At 47.1% G+C, this 17,076-nt stretch overlaps 2 protein-coding genes across 8 annotated transcripts; both read left to right on the top strand.

Moving 5' to 3' along the window:
* Window positions 1–1,099: 1,099 nt before the first annotated feature.
* On the top strand, window positions 1,100–5,129 carry LOC101067919 (leucine-rich repeat-containing protein 15). 3 transcript variants are annotated; one of them, XM_003966595.3, is made up of 4 exons: window positions 1,100–1,163; window positions 2,677–2,775; window positions 3,320–3,388; window positions 3,706–5,129. In XM_003966595.3, exon 4 carries the CDS (start codon window positions 3,731–3,733, stop codon window positions 4,793–4,795), a length of 1,065 nt encoding a protein of 354 aa, XP_003966644.1. In that variant the 5' UTR covers window positions 1,100–1,163; window positions 2,677–2,775; window positions 3,320–3,388; window positions 3,706–3,730; the 3' UTR covers window positions 4,796–5,129. The 3 variants fall into 3 exon arrangements, with proteins under 3 accessions (XP_003966644.1, XP_029696907.1, XP_029696908.1); XM_029841047.1 differs by having other exon boundaries at window positions 1,163–1,201; XM_029841048.1 differs by lacking the exon at window positions 1,100–1,163 and adding an exon at window positions 1,193–1,208.
* Window positions 5,130–5,451: 322 nt separating this feature from the next.
* LOC101068148 (major facilitator superfamily domain-containing protein 6-A) lies at window positions 5,452–13,625 on the top strand. Of its 5 annotated transcripts, none has more exons than XM_029840507.1 (8): window positions 5,452–5,730; window positions 6,483–8,027; window positions 10,132–10,229; window positions 11,023–11,184; window positions 11,284–11,382; window positions 11,505–11,794; window positions 12,066–12,069; window positions 12,545–12,687. In XM_029840507.1, exons 2-8 carry the CDS (start codon window positions 6,532–6,534, stop codon window positions 12,550–12,552), a joined length of 2,157 nt encoding a protein of 718 aa, XP_029696367.1. In that variant the 5' UTR covers window positions 5,452–5,730; window positions 6,483–6,531; the 3' UTR covers window positions 12,553–12,687. The 5 variants fall into 5 exon arrangements, with proteins under 5 accessions (XP_029696367.1, XP_029696366.1, XP_011604575.2 ...); XM_029840506.1 differs by lacking the exon at window positions 12,066–12,069 and adding an exon at window positions 6,403–6,436 and having other exon boundaries at window positions 5,454–5,730; window positions 6,530–8,027; window positions 12,545–13,625; XM_011606273.2 differs by lacking the exon at window positions 12,066–12,069 and having other exon boundaries at window positions 5,454–5,730; window positions 6,530–8,027; window positions 12,545–13,625.
* Window positions 13,626–17,076: the final 3,451 nt, after the last annotated feature.

The following is a 17,076-nucleotide window of genomic DNA, read 5'->3' as shown; positions in this document are numbered from 1 at the left end:
GAGACCCTCTGTGTTTCTCTCTACCCCTCTCACACACACACATGCACACACACACACACACACACACACACACACACACACACGCACACACACACACACACACTCACACCGTTTGTGTGAGTGTGAGTTTGTTGATTACTATAGGAGGAAGACAGTGATGATGAGGTGACAGAAGAAGATGGGGAGTATGAAGATGATGAAGATGATGGTGGGGAGGCAGAAGACGGTGAGGACGTCCAGCCTCTTCATCATTAGTTTGGCAGACAGACGATCTGAGTGGTCGTGTCCTGAATATCTTTGAGAAACGGCCACAAACAAAAGTTCAGTGTTGCGGTAACGAGCAGAAACGCAGTCTGTCAGCGTCTCCTCCACAGTCGTGCAGTGACAGACTGTCAGATCGGAGGACCGTGTTGAAGACACCGTCTATTTAAGTCGACTTGATCACCTGACCCCTGTGACCTCACTCTTCCAGAATGTACCACAGGGCTGCTGCATCGAATGTGTTGACGGGCGTGAATGAGCCGCCAGGCCTCACCATTACCGTCGCCCTCATTAACACCTCCATCTCTCTTGTCACTCTCTCTTTCTCCATTTCAATTCAATTCAATTTACAGGACTTTGTTTTCACCAAGCGTCAAATACACTAAGGCATGCAAAATGGTTACAATGCAATAAAAATATACAAATACGCCAACTGTAATCAAGCAACGGAAAATAACATTTTGAGTAAAATATGTTTTTTATGGTTTTGTGTTGTTTATTTGTAGTGGGGTTTTTGCTTTTTTTTTAATATAAAGATTATTTACAGGCATATATGCACATATGGAGGACTATTGCACGTGTCTCTATGACACACGCTACACATTTTTTTGTAACTGATCACCTTGGCAACAACAAACTGTGTGACCGCAAACACTGCCACACCTGAACTTACAATGACTGCAGGGCTGTCGTGACATATAATGACAAGAGCCATTTGTGCTGTTTTCATCGCAGAAGTTTGTGTTCTGTTGCTGCAAATGCTCTTTATATCAGGACGCCGTGACTGTCCTCTTCTGCCCTCTAGTGGCTGCTGTGCGTACTGCATACGGCACCGTCTGATGACGTCAGCGTTCGGTCCACGCTTTGACTTGACAGCAATCACTACCAGCCTGCACATTAACGTATTTATCCTTTAATTTTCTTCAAATCGCTCTTCCATGTAAGCTGTAAGCCTTTCCTCTACTCCATTGCACTTCGAGGATAGCTACCACTTATTTTAAAGCTTTTCAACATATATAATTGAATGTAAGAAAGGTCAAATACGTATGTAAACAAATCAACTAGGGTTGACCAACATTAGATATAAATACATCCAAAATAAATACAAATGTGTGACAAATGTTTTATCTGACTTGATTTGACAAATAGAGCATAAAATCAAAGAAAAGAGTGAAAGTTTAATGTTCTGCTGCATAACGCACACATAATCCTCTTCATCTCGGATTACCGATTAGCATCTTCATCAAGACTGAGGCAGCTTTCATGTGTCTCACTGTAATCCTGCTGCGCTCTGATACAACACACATGTATGCTTATATATGCCAAACACATATGTTTGCCATCTACAGTATGCACACACCCATATGATGTGCTAAACACACACAATATAGAAAACCATGGTGCTGGCAGTATGGGTGCTAACAGCGCTTCCACCACTTCTCTGTGTCCATTTAACAGTTCAGGTAACTGTAGAATTTTACAGCTGCTCTTCTGTACTTCACGAATATTCAGGTCAAGTCAAAGGTTTCCATGAAACCAGAACCAGGAGGACACCTGATCCAGGAAGTATGGCTGTAGCTGTCCGACCTTAAACAAAGACTCTGTCAGAGGCAGCAGCTAATATCTGTTTCACACATGAATCAGCAGAAAAGCAAATTCAGCATCTACTTTAGGGAGGTTTCAGGATTCTGGGCTGGATTTTTAAAATAATTTGTCTTGGTTAATCAGATGCTAGTATGAAAATGATTAAATGTGACAATATAAGATGATGCGAATAAAACTTTGAGGAACGCCGGAAGCATAAAGAAGACTAGAACTGGCCCCCTATCCCTGTCATGCTAAGCTAACTTGCACGTAGAAGTCGGTGTATTCACACAGGTGAGACCTTTAGCCAGGTTAATCCTCTCATTCAATCAGTTGATTGGGTTACAGGGTCCAAACTTTAGCTGATCTCAGCACAGGTTTCTCCACCTGAGGGTTAATGTTTAATTTTAGGGCTGTTGGCATGGCGATCCTTCAGGTAATGAGAACGACATGGCTGCAAAACCAATCGGCTGGAAACAACATCTCAAGTTATTTGTGTTATATATATATACAAGCTATATATTAAAACACATTTTATTTCTGGAAAATTGTAACTTATTTAGAAAGATGGAACAAAGCCGTCACTCAGTTCATTTATTAACATCTGTGTTACCGGGAGTTTAGCATGTCTCAGTCAAGCTTCGGGTTTTCAGGAAAAGCAGACAAATCCTCACACACACACACACACACACACACACACACACACACACACACACAGAGTTCCATCTCTGCCTCATCTGGTAATGGATGGAAGGCGACAGTGGCAGCAGAGGCGGGTTTACCCGTGGATTTGAACAGCATTATCGTAATCTTCATCCTGGTGACCAACAGGTCCGCTCATCATCCACCCGACGCGTCCTCGCTTCATCCAACAGATGGGAATAAAGGCGGCACATCTGGAGCCTCTGGGGAGGAGATCCGGTCATACAGGTGACGATTCTTCATCCAACATCAATCAGCGGCTCCAGCAGAGCACACGCCGACCCCCGACCTTTAGCAGGATGAAAGGAAATACAATTACGTCCCTGTTGTGATCAAAGGTGACGCGCTGGTGAATCAGGACCCCCTTCTATCTATAGTAGAGGAGGATCTGGTTCAATTCCTGATCTGAACTGTAGGTGTTTTATCTTTATGGATTATTTATTTATTCATGCAGAGATGAGGAGAAAACAATACAATGAGGATTTTCCTTGTGTGATTAAACTTATCCACTCATCTATAAACAGAGATGGATTAGATAAATGCGCTCTTCCTTCGAACAATCACATGTTCCCAGGCCTTTTAATTCTGGTGGCTGTGGCCCACTTTGGCTTCAATCTCTTAAAGCCCCCCCACCCAACACACACACACACACACAGCAGCCGCCTCTCCGCCTGGTGAATAATTGACGAGCTCTCCTCTCTGTCTCTTTCCATCGCTCTGCCTTTGTGCCGTTGGCTTTGAATCCGCCCTCGCTCACCTCCATCATGTCCAGCTTTCAGCTGCCGCCGTGTTGACATCCATCAGCTGGTCAAACAAACGGGGAGCACCGGAGCGGCTGTGGGTGAGACGGACGCTTCCTTACGTTTCCCTCTTTAAAACAGGGAAGATTTAACTTATGGACTTTATTTTCCTGCCAGCCGTTGTTCACGACAGTAGTTTTAGTCACCGGTGTTGCAGAAGTACCTCAGATATTCGTATTACAACTTTTATGACTGTAAATGTACGTTAATCATGAATACACGGTTATTTTTCACGAAATAAGTACGCTAAAACGATCATTTTAAAGAGATTTTTTATTTTTTTTTAAGAAACTACAACTCTTTAACAGCAGTTGCCAGGTTACCGACGGGCAGTTTTGACAGCTGTGTCTTCTTGCAGCATCTCCTCCGTCCTCAGTGGAGCCATGAAGGACTTCCTGCTTTTGCTCCTGGTGATGCTGCAGACTTCCTGTTCTAACAACAGCAGGTGCGAGCTGGGCTGTGACTGTCATGGAGACCTGAGGTTCGTCATCTGTGCCCGGGGGCTCTTCGACCACCTGCCCGTCAGAGTCCCGCCCACCACCGAACTCCTCGACCTGAGCGACAACAACATCTCCGTCATCCCCGAACGCTCCTTCAGCAAAAGCCGAAAGCTGCGCGTCCTTCTGCTGCAGAACAACAACATCAGCGTGGTGGAGGATGGCGGCTTCTCCCAGCTGGAGTTCCTGCAGAAGCTGGATCTGAGCTGGAACCAGATCTTCACCCTGACTGAAGGTTTCTCCATGGGCCTGGCGTTCCTCCGGGAGCTGCAGCTGTCCCACAACTGTCTGACCGGCCTGGACAGCCGCAGCTTCCTGCACCTGGATGGCCTCCAGAGGCTAAACCTGAGCAGCAACAGGATTCGCACCATCCAGGTGAGGTCCTTCTCCTCCATGAGCACCCTGCGGCAGCTCCACCTGCAGGACAATCACCTGACAGCTCTGACGAGTGGGATCTTCTCCATGCTGCGCTCCCTGGAGGTCCTCAACTTAGCTGGGAACCAGATCAGCGAGACAGATCCGGGTGTTTTCAAGCCGCTCACCAGCATGACATTGCTTCATTTGGGGGACAACCAACTGTCCTCGGTTTATTTCAAGACCTTCCTGAACATCCACACTTACAGCACCCACATCCTGTTGGAGGGGAACCCCTGGAACTGCGACTGTGACCTGCAGAGAGTGTTTCGGAAGCTGCGCACCATTCAGAGGCTCTTCTTGGATGACTATTACAACCTGTCCTGCAAGGAACCACAGGTTCTCAGGGACTACCTGCTGATGGACGTGGACACGGAGCTGTGCATCGCCGAAACAGTCACCGTGCTCATCATCACTGTCACCGTGGTGATAACAGTGCTGGCTGCCATGGTGATGGGGGAGAGGAAGAGGAAGAAGAAAAAGCGAGGGAAGCACTGGACTCAACAGGGAGAGCTCTCAGATGAGTCAGACTACTGAAACCACCGCTTTGCTGCTGTTTTGTTCCCTGCAACATTTAATAAAATTATTTTCGTACTGCTTAAATCATGCTGTTTTATAAATGGGGTTCATTCTGTCGGACTTGTCGCTCATTAGACTCCAGACTTAGTCAAACACGAACCGCATGCCCCCTGCAGGCGAAGAGTTGTATTACAGTAGAAAGCGTTTACATGAGATTCTTTTAATATATAAGTGTATAATTTCAGCATAGGATAACAACTAATAAAATCACAGATGTTGCTCGAAAGGCTTGTCGCGCATGTCTTCGTCGTTTTCAATTTTGGGGGATTTACTTTCAACTGTGTTCACTTACATCGCGCCACTTCTTTTCCCTTTTATTTATTTGCGTGCAGTGGCGATGGAGGGGAGTTTCTCCTTTAATTTAAACATCGGGCCCCTATAGGTGGAGTCGCTCTGCTGCGTCACTTGCAGGAAATCAGTAATGAAAACAACCGGATATAGAAAAGCAAAAGCACAGCGTTGGCGCTCGTTTGTTGGAAGAATATGTTCACATGCACGCACGTTTTTGAAAAACACAAACAAACAAAGACCTTATAATGATGATGGAGATATACCAAAATAAAATTGAATACCTAGCATTGAACTAAATCGAAAATTGTTATTAATTTGGAAAGATTGCCCGGAAGACGGCTTGTCCATCATGGCGGACTTGATGCAGTTTCGCCGGGACAGGTGGGAGCTCCGGTCGGACTGGTCTCTGTTGTTCTCTCTCCTAAGAAAATAAAGCCTGCGAAACATTTTAAATGTACGTCGGATTAAAGAACTATCGATAATTTTAGACATCCACCGGTGTTCGATAGTTTTGGCGAGCTTAGTGCGAAAATGTCCAACCTTTCAGTGAGAAATTCAAGAGAAACGCAGTCATAGTTTAATGGGAGCGGTGACCTGACCAGGTAAGAAAATCCATATGTTTAAAAGCGGCTTTTATTTTTTAATTGAGTATTTCCCCCCATTTTCACTTAAAAACGTCTACATGATTGTGAAGTGCGAACCACAGCTACGCTATCTGCCTTCAGTGTTTCCACTTCAGCTAATTACATCTTCTGGTGTCAGGTAATTAATGGAATTTAATTATTGGACCTGTTTAAAATAGAAAAAAGACATTTTTGTTGGCGGTTATATCTCCACTTCCGCCTCAGTGGCTGCAAACTGGGAGTTTCTTATGACCGTCAAGTTATTCATCCTTTATTAAACATAAGCGTGTTTGTCGAATGGAAATCTGAATAACATTGAAGTTGTATTATTCCATTTATTTAGGAATTCAAACAACGAGGTGAGCAGCACCATATGTTTAACCTGTTTTATTTAAGTAAGTAGTTAACACAAGTGGTTATTCGCAAACTCTGAGCTGAAGTCCGTGTTCAAATGTTTCAGATAGATTTTAAGTGTTTTTATGTGAATCTGTGGCACAAATCCGTTTGTGAAGGCTTTGTGTTTTTAAAGCTTCAGAAGCGCCAAACACAGATTTGTCTTTGTTGGAACAATAAAACTATTCAATCTGATAGAAAAATGATGACCTTTACTCCCCTATATATTGCTCTTGTCCCCTCCACTGGTCTTATAAGCACCGTCTGGAGCAGCGCTGCCAATCTGCATCATGTAATGACAACACAAACTTTCTATTTGTCCTTTGTTCTATTCTCAGCAGGCCGACGCACCCCCCCGTCTCATCGTCATTCCTTCGTTTTTCAGATATGGCCGCTAATGACAAGGTCGCCATCCTGACTGACGATGAGGAGGAACAGAAAAGAAAATATGTGTTGTCCGAGTCGTTCAACACTCTGTCCGCGGATCAACCGGCGGCTCCCTCCTCTGACACCCCCCCCGAGGAGCCGCCCAGCTCCAGCTCCAAATCCACGGACTGCTGCGAGAGGATGTGCCTCCATCTCAACACCACCCTTCTGGTCTCCAAGGTCTTCTACTTCTTCTTCTATGCTGCCTATGGTTCCCTGCACCCGCTGCTCGCTGTGTACTACAAGCAGCTGGGGTTGTCGGCTAGCCGCAGCGGGCTGCTCGTCGGCATCCGCTACTTGATCGAGTTCTGCAGCGCCCCCTTCTGGGGTGTGGTGGCCGACCGCTTCAAGAAGGGTAAAGTGGTGCTACTGTTTTCTGTTTTCTGCTGGTTGGTGTTCAACTGTGGCATCGGCTTTGTCAAACCAGCTGAGATGAAATGTGAGGAAGAAGGCGGCGGGCCTCTGACCACACTGGCCCCCGTCACAACCACCCTTCCCTACGATAACCTGACGATGCCAGGCAACACCACCAACCACTCCAGAGGTCGTCGGAGTGTCCTAGACTTTGCGGGCGTTCGGGAGCTCCTGGACTCGCGCTCATTGGAGTTCCGTTGGCACAAGCGTAGCGTGGACGCCAATGCCACTTCTGCTGCTTTTACTTTGTCCAGCAGCACCCAGGTCACGCCGAACACCACCCTCTCCTCCCCAACCACCACCTCTCCTGCTCCAACCGAACAGAAGGAGTACCAGATCATCTACAACAATGACCAGGTGGAGTCTATCTTCCTCCTCATCCTCCTCGTCATCATTGTTGGGGAGTTCTTCAGCGCCCCCGCCATCACCATTGTGGATACGGTCACCTTGCAGTATCTTGGTAAAGCTCGCGACCGTTACGGGCTACAGAGGATGTGGGGATCCCTGGGCTGGGGTCTGGCCATGCTGTTGGTGGGCATCTGGATCGATCACACCCACCTGGAGGTCACCATCGATGGAATCGGTTGCGTCATACCTGACTTTAGAATTCACAACTACCTGATCGCCTTCATTGTGTTTGGTGTGTTGATGGGTGTGGCGTTCATTGTTGCCACTCAGTTCCACTTTGAAAAAGATGTCAGCTACCGACAGGAGATTCCAGAGGAAGTGGTGACGGAAACGGACTCCTCCAGAGCGTCGCCAGAGTCCAGCCCCTCCGAGCAGACCCCGGTCAGCCCTCCCGAGGAGTTCCACTACATCGATCTCCTGAAGCTCCTGTGCAGCGTGCGCTACAGCTCTGTCCTCTTCGTCGCCTGGTTCATGGGCTTCGGCTACGGCTTCGTCTTCACCTTCCTGTACTGGCATTTAGAGGACCTGCACGGGACCACCACGCTGTTCGGGGTCTGCTCCGTGCTGAGCCACATCGCAGAGCTCGCCGCCTATTTCACCAGCCACAAGTTCATCGAGCTGGTCGGACACGTCAGGTAAGACACTGAGATGAGCTGAGATGGTGAGCATCTGGATTCAGTCAATGGTCCCCAATTACCTTAATGATTCTTTAAATTCTTTACCAAGCGTTCCACCACTGGTGAGGACAGGGTCAGAAAATATGACAGCCGGTAATAGAGGAGCATGTATGTCCACGGCCTGCGTGGAATAATTGCAAATATGCGCTTTTGTTGTCGACTAGGGAGCACGAACAGTACCTAAATAAATAAGTACTGGCTGACGGCGACAGTCTGCCTGACCCAGCTTCCACAGACGATACAGTCGATGTCATCAGTAAGTGGCCAAATATGCAGCCAATGGCCAGCTATTCACTGTGGCCTTATGGATAAACCAAGATTTACACGCCAGAACGTCTCTGTGCACACGTCTCTGGATGCATGCATCTGTGTCCATGTTAAAAAGATGCTCCACAAGGACACAGGGAAAGGTTTGTTGTCACGCATTTCCATAAATGTCCAGTACACACGTCTGCCACGCACACAGACATCAACATTAAATCAAATAATAATGTTTTGGATCTTTTAAAATTCATGTTGGGGAATTTTAATGGAGGGGGGGGGGGGCAGCTCTGATGGTTCTGCTGATGCTGACTCCACCTGTCTGGGATGAGCTTCTCATTGACCAATGAGATACAGTTATGTTGCCGTGTCACTGTTGCTCCAAGAATACGGATCCCTGCACCAATAGAAAGTTCTGTCAGCGTTGCTAAGATACGCCTGTGACGCCACCCAGACAAGTGTGGTGATGAAAAAGAAAAAGCCATCACAAATGTGTAGAAAAGAAGAGGAACATAGACACAAATGGCAGGAAAAGTGAGCGCTCACTTAAGTAGGCATCTGAATAAGCATTCAGACCTCCAACAGCTGGATCTCAGTGCTCTGATCTGTACTTAGGGTGTCTAACGTTGCCGTTTCTAATAATTCGGTTGTCTCATTTCCCCTCATAACTATGAAGCAAATCAACAGTAACTGATTTAGTATTGATATTTATGGAGGTAATAAATGACGGTTAGACCGTCCTGGTCCAGGTTTATGCAGCAGCAGCCAGAGACTTTCTCTCATGGTGGCTGCGGGGACACTTGAGATGACGGTGTTGTTTTTCAGCTGCAGCCGGCCTGTCAGAGCCAGCTGCACAGGAAGCACTCAACGGCTCTCGCACTCTCCTTCCTTCCACTGCCAGAATCTACCTGCTGCCTGGCTCAGCGTCTGTATTTTTGACTCATCATCTGCAGCTGTGGCAGCTTGTGTGTGTTCATGTCAAGCAGCAGCAGCAGCAGCAGCAGTGAGAGGATGTGAAGCTTCATGCTAGCTTGAACTCATTTTAAAGCGAACGCACAGATTGCAAATGTCCTGCAAATGCTGCTCTTTTAACGCCAAACCGTCAGCAATGAGCAAGATCGTCCTCATAAAACAGACCTAATTTATTGCTCATCTGTTCACTTGTCCTGCCTCTGAATACACGATGGCTTGTTTGTAAAGCTGAAAAGATCCTGCGAGTCAAAAACCTGCTGCGGAGTGTAAACGGTTGCCAGTATTGTTTGTTTAGTCTGTATGTGCTCAGCAAATTACCTCTGGACAAATAAAAGCTCAACCAGGATGACAGTGAGCAGATGAACCATTGGAGGGTGTGTCATGCTCTTTGTTCCATGTGTGCTTTTGTTCAGGGTTAAGATGAACACTTTCAACCACAGAAGCTGCTGTGAGAAGAACCCTACATGTGAGAGGTTCTGTGCTGCAGGTCACAGTTTTCTCTTCCGTGGTTTCACGTGTTCATCGTGATAAAACTGTGCTGGGTTGATAGTTTGAGTGGAATTGGGAGCTCCTTTGTACCTTTGCTGTCTGCTGCTGAAGCCTCTGAGTGCTTTGTGCTGAGCACGAGACGATCAGGTGATTGAAGCGATCCCAGAGGAGCCAGCGGATCACATTTGAATGAACCCAGGCTGATCTGCGTTTGTGTGCACAGTGGCATTCTCAGACAGTGTAAACAAGGATTAACTTTGGTGGAAAATGGTTCGTGTTTTGGTTTGTTTCCCCTCATTCAGCACCATAAATGTTAATGAGAGATGTTTCTGTCTCTCAGGGTGCTCTACATCGGCCTGGCCTGCAACACTGCGCGCTACCTGTACATCTCCTACCTGGAGAACGCCTGGTCTGTCCTGCCCATGGAGATCCTTCAAGGTAACCTCTTCCCTTCTCTGTGGGGGGGCATTAGGACCACGGGGAGTGTGTGGACGGGGACAGGAAGCTGGGCGTTGTCTGACAGGAACTAGATGGGTCAACACCGATCTGCTGGTTAGTGAGACGCCCCTGGAGTGCAGCAGGATGTACGATATGCTTGTGTTAAAAAAAAATAATAATAATTGCACCATGTAAGTAATGTTTGGCCAAATGTTTTAATCAATCAGTGACTTTTAAAGCTTGGATTTATCAATCATCTGTAGAATCATCCATGGAAAAGACAACATTTGTACTTTTCTGGGAAATACATTGTGATTAAACTGTTTTATATGGTTGTTGCAATAAAGACAATAATAATAATAATATTAGAGGTTAATAAAGGTAGACCCCTGACCCCTCAGAAGAAAACATGATGACTCTGTGAAAGACAGACCCTTAAACCACTTTAGAATACAATCGTTGTTTTGCCATGAATAGTACGTTGAAGAGCGTCAACATGATGTTATTTCACTGCTGTTTGCACTAAACATATGTTGTGCGCAGCTTGGAGATGGCGTGGTGATCATGTGACACTTCTTAACAGGAACTGAAAGTGTTTAACTTCCATAAAAGAGGAAAAACAACAGTATTTCATGAACCGAAAAAGAGAAAGTAATAGTAGTTTGATTCCACACCATGCTGAGAGTTGACGTCCCCCTGGTGGACAGATTGTGTAATAGCACGTTTTAAATGCTCCGTTCTGTCCTCAGCTGGGGGCAACATTGATTCAGCCTTGTCTGCCTGTGTCTCCCAGGTGTGACACATGCGTCGGTTTGGGCCGCCTGCATCTCCTATCTGAGCGCGGCGGTCCCGCCCGCACTGAGGACGTCAGCCCAGGGTATCCTGCAGGGCCTCCACCTGGGTCTGGGCCGCGGCTGTGGCGCCATGGTGGGAGGAGTCTTTGTCAACTATTTCGGTAGGATCGGAAGGGTTGGACCGAACTCCCTTAAAGCGAAGCACGTGAAGCCGATGTCGATTCCTGAATACTCACACTGCCTTCTGTCCTGTTTGGCAGGTGCTGCAGAAACGTTCAGGGGCATCGGCATGGCCTCGCTCGTCATCCTCCTCATGTTCTCCTTTATCCAGTGTCTGAGCAGAGAGATGGAAGGGAAAGGTGGGAACTAACAAACTTAAAAACACATATATAACACAACACATAAAAGGTTCGTCCCAGTTCATGGACACGTGGAGAAAAGGTTACCTGCAACTGATGGTTGGTGCTATTTCCTCCAACAGAAGATCAAATCCTGGCCGAGAACATCCCAGTCCCGTCCAGCCCAGTTCCCATCGCCACCATCGAGGTGCAGAGTCAGGGCTCCATCAGTAGCCCCTCCCTGAGCCACCAGGCTGCCGTCACACCCGTCAAGAAGACCAGGTTCCAGGAGGAGCAGGAGGACGTGAACAAGCCGGCCTGGGTGCTCTCCGGCGCCCCCTGGGTCACCATTGCCTTTGCCATCGTTCACATCAGGGAAATGATGAGTGTGACGAAGGACAGGCAGAACCCTGCAGAGTCTGAGTCACTACAGGTAAGACTGGCGTTTAGGGGGCGTGGCCTGATGATACACACACATTATTATTAAGGGTCAAAATATCCATTAATTCGCGCTGATGCTGGAGATGTTGGTTAAGCTGCTGCAACATTTGGCGGAGTTATATCAAGATCTAACCCTTCAGTCCTCACTAAGAATAATGACGATCGTCAACTTCTTCTGTTCTGTTGGTGTCTGTTGTGTAGAAAATGTGTTTTTAACTCTGATTAACCTCAACTTTCCTCTTCTGCTGCCCACACACACATAGAAAGGTGAGCCACTGGCACATGCAAAGGTTGATGGAAACCTACCGTGTGTGTGGCATGTGAGCACACACACGCATTGTCATCGTCCAGGCTTTCTTCTTCCTTTGTGTGTGGATGCATGGGTTGGTGACAGTGACTAATGGGTGTGTGCATGCACGCATATTTTGGCTTTGCGAACGTCCCATTCCTGCTTTTTTGACGCATGCATGCCTGCCTGGTGACGCACCTCCTGGCTCCGCCCTCTGACGGCGGGGTCGGTGGCCCTTCGGTGCCGATGCATAGAGGTTAGCTGAGGGCGTCTGTTAGCATTTCTGCTGAAGTAGCTGGGATGTTTCGTGATGGCTGGGATGTTCCACAAACAAAACTGGTGTTTTGGGTTGGTTTTTTTGAGAGTCACAAACTATTCTTTGTTGTTATAAAAGCGTGACACTAAATCTTTGCTCGTCAGTCGAAGAACACTGTTTGTTCTTGCTGTTGCTAGGAACCTAAACAGGAAGCAGCGGAGCAGACGGAGACAACAACACCTAGCTCTGATGTCACAGATTCAAAAGACATCTCAGAAACGCCCACACAGCCTGGCCCCGTCCACCGCGCCGCCACAGACTCTCACAAAGGCCAAACGCCGCCGTTGTCAGCGGGAGGGGGGCCTCAAGAAATCCCGGGCTTCCTGCCAGGAATCATACACTGAATCAGTTAAAAATGGTTTAATTACATTTAAAATGTGATTGTCTTAATCAGAGGATTGTAAAAACATATTTATTATGAAGGTGAGGTAGAGGAGCCTGGAGCTGCTTTGGCAGCATTTCTGTGCACTAGTTCCCACCCCAGGAAGGTGGCGAATGAAGGAGAATCCTTCGACTGTACAATAATAGTAACATTGTGCCTCATCACAAGTTATTAACTTTTAAAAAGGCGGCTTAAGCTGACAAAATTCTCCATGCAGGAGCAGCTTTATGGTGAAGGCTCAAAAATGCTTTTAATGTGAAGGAGCAGTAACAGGAAACACTTTTGATCACACAAAATGAATTTTGTTCATGTTCGTTGAGTGACTCTGTAAATGCTTTGGGCTCTTTCGACTCCACTGTAGAGCCAAAGCTCCCAGGATATCCTGGAACTAAATGTGCCCTTAAGTACTATTTTAAATCCCCAATTCCATAATCTTCCCACCATTTAAGTCACTTCTTTCAGTTTGGACTCAGTTTGAGGTTAAAAAAAAAAGTGCCTTTATTTAAAAAAAAAAAAAAAAAAAAAAGTGATTTAATCTTCGTGATGCTCTTTTTAAGAACTCCATTCCAATAATTTTCTGCCGGAGCTGCCAATAGCCGACACTTTATTTCACCGTCCTTGTTTCCATGCCAAACATTTCCCAGTATTGAGAATTCTCAAGTGTTGCCTGGGTGATACCCAATTAGAGGAAAGATTTCAGTTTACAGTCGACAGATTAATTAAAATGTCATGTAAAGAATTTTCCTGCCATCATATCCAGTATAAGCCCTTAAATAAAGTATCAGTGTATCTTAATCTCATTGTATCATTTCATTAAAATCTACCCCAAGAAAAAATCCAAGTGGCTCATTGATTCTGTTTAAATCCTCTTTATATTCATAAAAACCTCAGATCTGTGTTGGAAGGTCGCGCGTGTTATTAGACTCTATCATCACAGACGTTTAGTTCACATTTTTATATTTTTTAAAACTCGATTTATGTCAAATCCCGTCAACTGTGAGGTACAAAATGTCCAGAATCGGAAAAAAAACCCTCCAGTCAACGTTGAACCAGAATCCCTTTGCTGCTCTGACCACATGGTGGCAGTGTTGCCCCGATGTGTGAGTGGCGTCGTGGACGCGCGTGCGTGTAGGGTGATTGAGGTCGTGGTGCGCCTTCTCCTGATGGGTGTGTGTGGGTGGACGGTAATAGGCTTCCTTAAACTAGACTGCTGTCATAAAAAAAAAATTCAAAAAAATAAGCAGCTCGATACCGTCTTGGCACGCGCGGCCCCTCTGCGTTCGGTGCCGCGTGGTCTTCGGTTCTGAACAACAGCGTCGGTGTCAGAAGGTTCCGATGATGTTTCGATGGAAATGACGCACAAGAGCGATTCTCTGACGCGTCCTTCGTGTTCCTGGATCCGACCTTGAAGACCAGATAGGAGGGTTAAAGTGACGCCGCCTTCACGGGCGGGACTGTGATCTGGGCTCTGGGTTCTGGCTCGGTTCTGGCCTTGGACCTCTCTGTGGATTTTGCGTGTTTTCTCGGCACCGTGATGAGGTGGCTGCTAGGGAATAAATACACGTAGTTGCTGACAGATGATTTTTTTTTTTAAGCTTTCGTTTCTGTCTTTAAGCTTTGGTGCGAAGGTCCAAACCAGAGGTCAGAGGTCAAAGAGGATAATAAACACTCAGACTTCCTGCGGCGCCACGATTATGATCACCTGAGCCAGATTAAAGATCACAGTCAGGTCGTGTTTTTGGCAGCACGCTAAATTTCACGCAATTGTGCATCTTTTCGTACTGAACAGCTTTTTTATGACACTTCCTGCTGTTTCAGTCTCTATTTATATTTCCGTGCACTTGAACTTAAACTGCTGTTTTAGCATAAACTGCTATTATTTAAGCACATATTATAGTTAAAAGTGATTTAGCATTGTGCTACATGCTCCTCATGCAAAATGCTAAAGTATATTTAGCCAGTTAGTGCAAGTTAAATTTGAAATCGCTATTGCTCCGTTGAATGAGCAAAGATAACACATTTCCTCGAGGAACTATAAATAAAGCAGGAAAAAAATGAGGCTAATTTCTGGAGATGCTAGCAGTGACATTATGACATCGGCATTTGTGTGGTGAGCAGAATGACTGCTGCAGTGTGAACTCAGACTTACACGAGTGGACAGCTGTCATGGTCGCTCTGGCGTCACCCGCCGGCTGTGTTCGTCTCCTCTGTTTCCATAGGGAAGTGAGGACGCTGCAGCTCTACCTGTTGCAGCGTAAAGCTAACGCTTGTTACGTGTTGAGATTCGTTCATTTGTACGAAAACGGCTTCATTTGATCAAATTCACCCCCTCAGAAGACTCATCCGGACTGTCAAGCATGGACAATATGTCTTCAGACTGCCCCCTGGTGTCTGGCTCCAGAATAGGTGGTAAAACAGCACATTTTTGTTGAATGTGTAGATGTGTTGAACTTTAAAAAGCTGAAAACATGTAGGAAATGATGTAAAAATATCAAAGATTCACCGTGCCTGTGTGAACCTATTTCATCTTCTACCATATTAAAATCCTACCAGCAGTTCTTAAATGCCTCAAATTAGCTTTGTTACACATTAATTCCTTAATCCTGGTGTTCCTCAGGTACCCGCCTCGGGTCCCCCAGTGCTTTTAATTTGAGAACCTCAAAGGTTTCCATTAACGTCTCGCCGCGCGCCAGCCGTGTATTTTAAAACATGTTAAGCCCATTACAGGCATGTTAGCCACCATTCTGTTTGCATAATCTCATTTGGAGTCGACATGCATCATTATCAAGAGAGGAAATTAACATTTTTCTCCACCGGCCACAATGGCTTCCGCCTTCCAAATTTTGCCAAAGCGTCTCTGTGTCTCAGCAGCCAAGTGTTATTTTGGAAAAGCATCTGAACAGGATGGTCTGTTAGCAGATTTCATTAGCAGGCTCCCAGACAGGAGGTGGAATTCTTTACTGGTGATTGGAGAGGGGAAAAAAAGGAAAGAAATTGAATCAGGACGGCATCCTTCCATTTCTGTCCACGTTCTGACCCTCTTTATGCACGCAAATTCTTAATTATTAAAACTCAATGAGCGCCAGCGTAGGTCTGCGGCTGCAGGTAACGATGGATAATGAGGCCAATTACCAGGAAACGAGAGCTGCACGCGGCTCGACGCAGGTGACGCGTCGCTTATTGTGTAATTACGGCAACAAAAAAGCGCCATTTTCCCCCAGAGGCATCAACACCTGCAGCCTCAGGTGGACAATCGTCCGTATCCCGGCGAGGACCGTGTTCAGGATGAGGCGGCTGAATCCAACCGAACAAAGCGCCGACATATGCCGCAGTGGCACCCGGCGACCGTTCCTCAGGTGCTGAAGTCATTTTCTTCGGCGTTGTTTAGCATTCCGGCCCACGCGCGTCCACCTGCTCAACAGCGGCGGACGAGAGCGCGTGGAAATGGGCTGTGGAGGCGCGGCGGAGGTGCTGACTGCATCGCTCAGTAATCCCAGCCTGCTCGCTCTGATGGACCGTCATCACATTTGGGTCCAGGCCCGTTGGGGTCAGGGAGCCGCGCACTTTAAATAGACACACACACACACACGTGCGCGCGGATGCTTCAGGTGTCGAACTGCTGCTTCTTTAGCGGCGTTAAAACATTCCAGCAGATTTTGTTGCGGCCAGTCTGAGACCTTTATTGTGCTCCTGCAGCCGGCCAGGACAACAGGGAGACTTTTTGTCCTGCCTGGGATCAATCGCGCCATAGATGACGCCCACCCGGCCAGGCCTCTGCGTGGGCCGCCGGTGGCCCAGCAGGACGGCCCTGCCCGGTTCCCTCCTCCAGCCCCCGCACCCTGCACAGCAGGAGGGAACGCGCTTTACATATGAAAGCTTTCAGCCGACACCGAGAAGCCACCCGGCGCCATTTTATTAACGCGCCATTTTATTGACGAAAGGAGAGGGGGTCACATCCCGCCGATGAGAGGGCGGCGCGGGGAAGAGGTGCCGACGGTGGACAGATGATTAAATGAGCTTTTCCCTCGCAACACTTCAATGCTCGGCGAACGTTTTTGGTTCTTAAACTCGGCCAACTAGCTAACTAGCTCGGCCAACTAGCTAAATTCTGGACGCCATCACTAACTTGGCTCCGGCCAGTTTGATCGGACACGAAAAGGGTTGCAACCGCAGAGGTGTTGGGTGTGAAAGGCGCCTCTGAACGTCGGCGCGCGCCCAATAAACCAACATTGATGCTCGCGGGATCGATATTCACACAGTTTGAAGGAAGCTCAGCTCCGCCAGCAG

This window comes from Takifugu rubripes, chromosome 8, assembly GCF_901000725.2.
Source record: "Takifugu rubripes chromosome 8, fTakRub1.2, whole genome shotgun sequence".
Lineage (NCBI taxonomy): Eukaryota > Metazoa > Chordata > Actinopteri > Tetraodontiformes > Tetraodontidae > Takifugu > Takifugu rubripes.
This window is presented reverse-complemented; position numbering and strand designations above follow the sequence as displayed.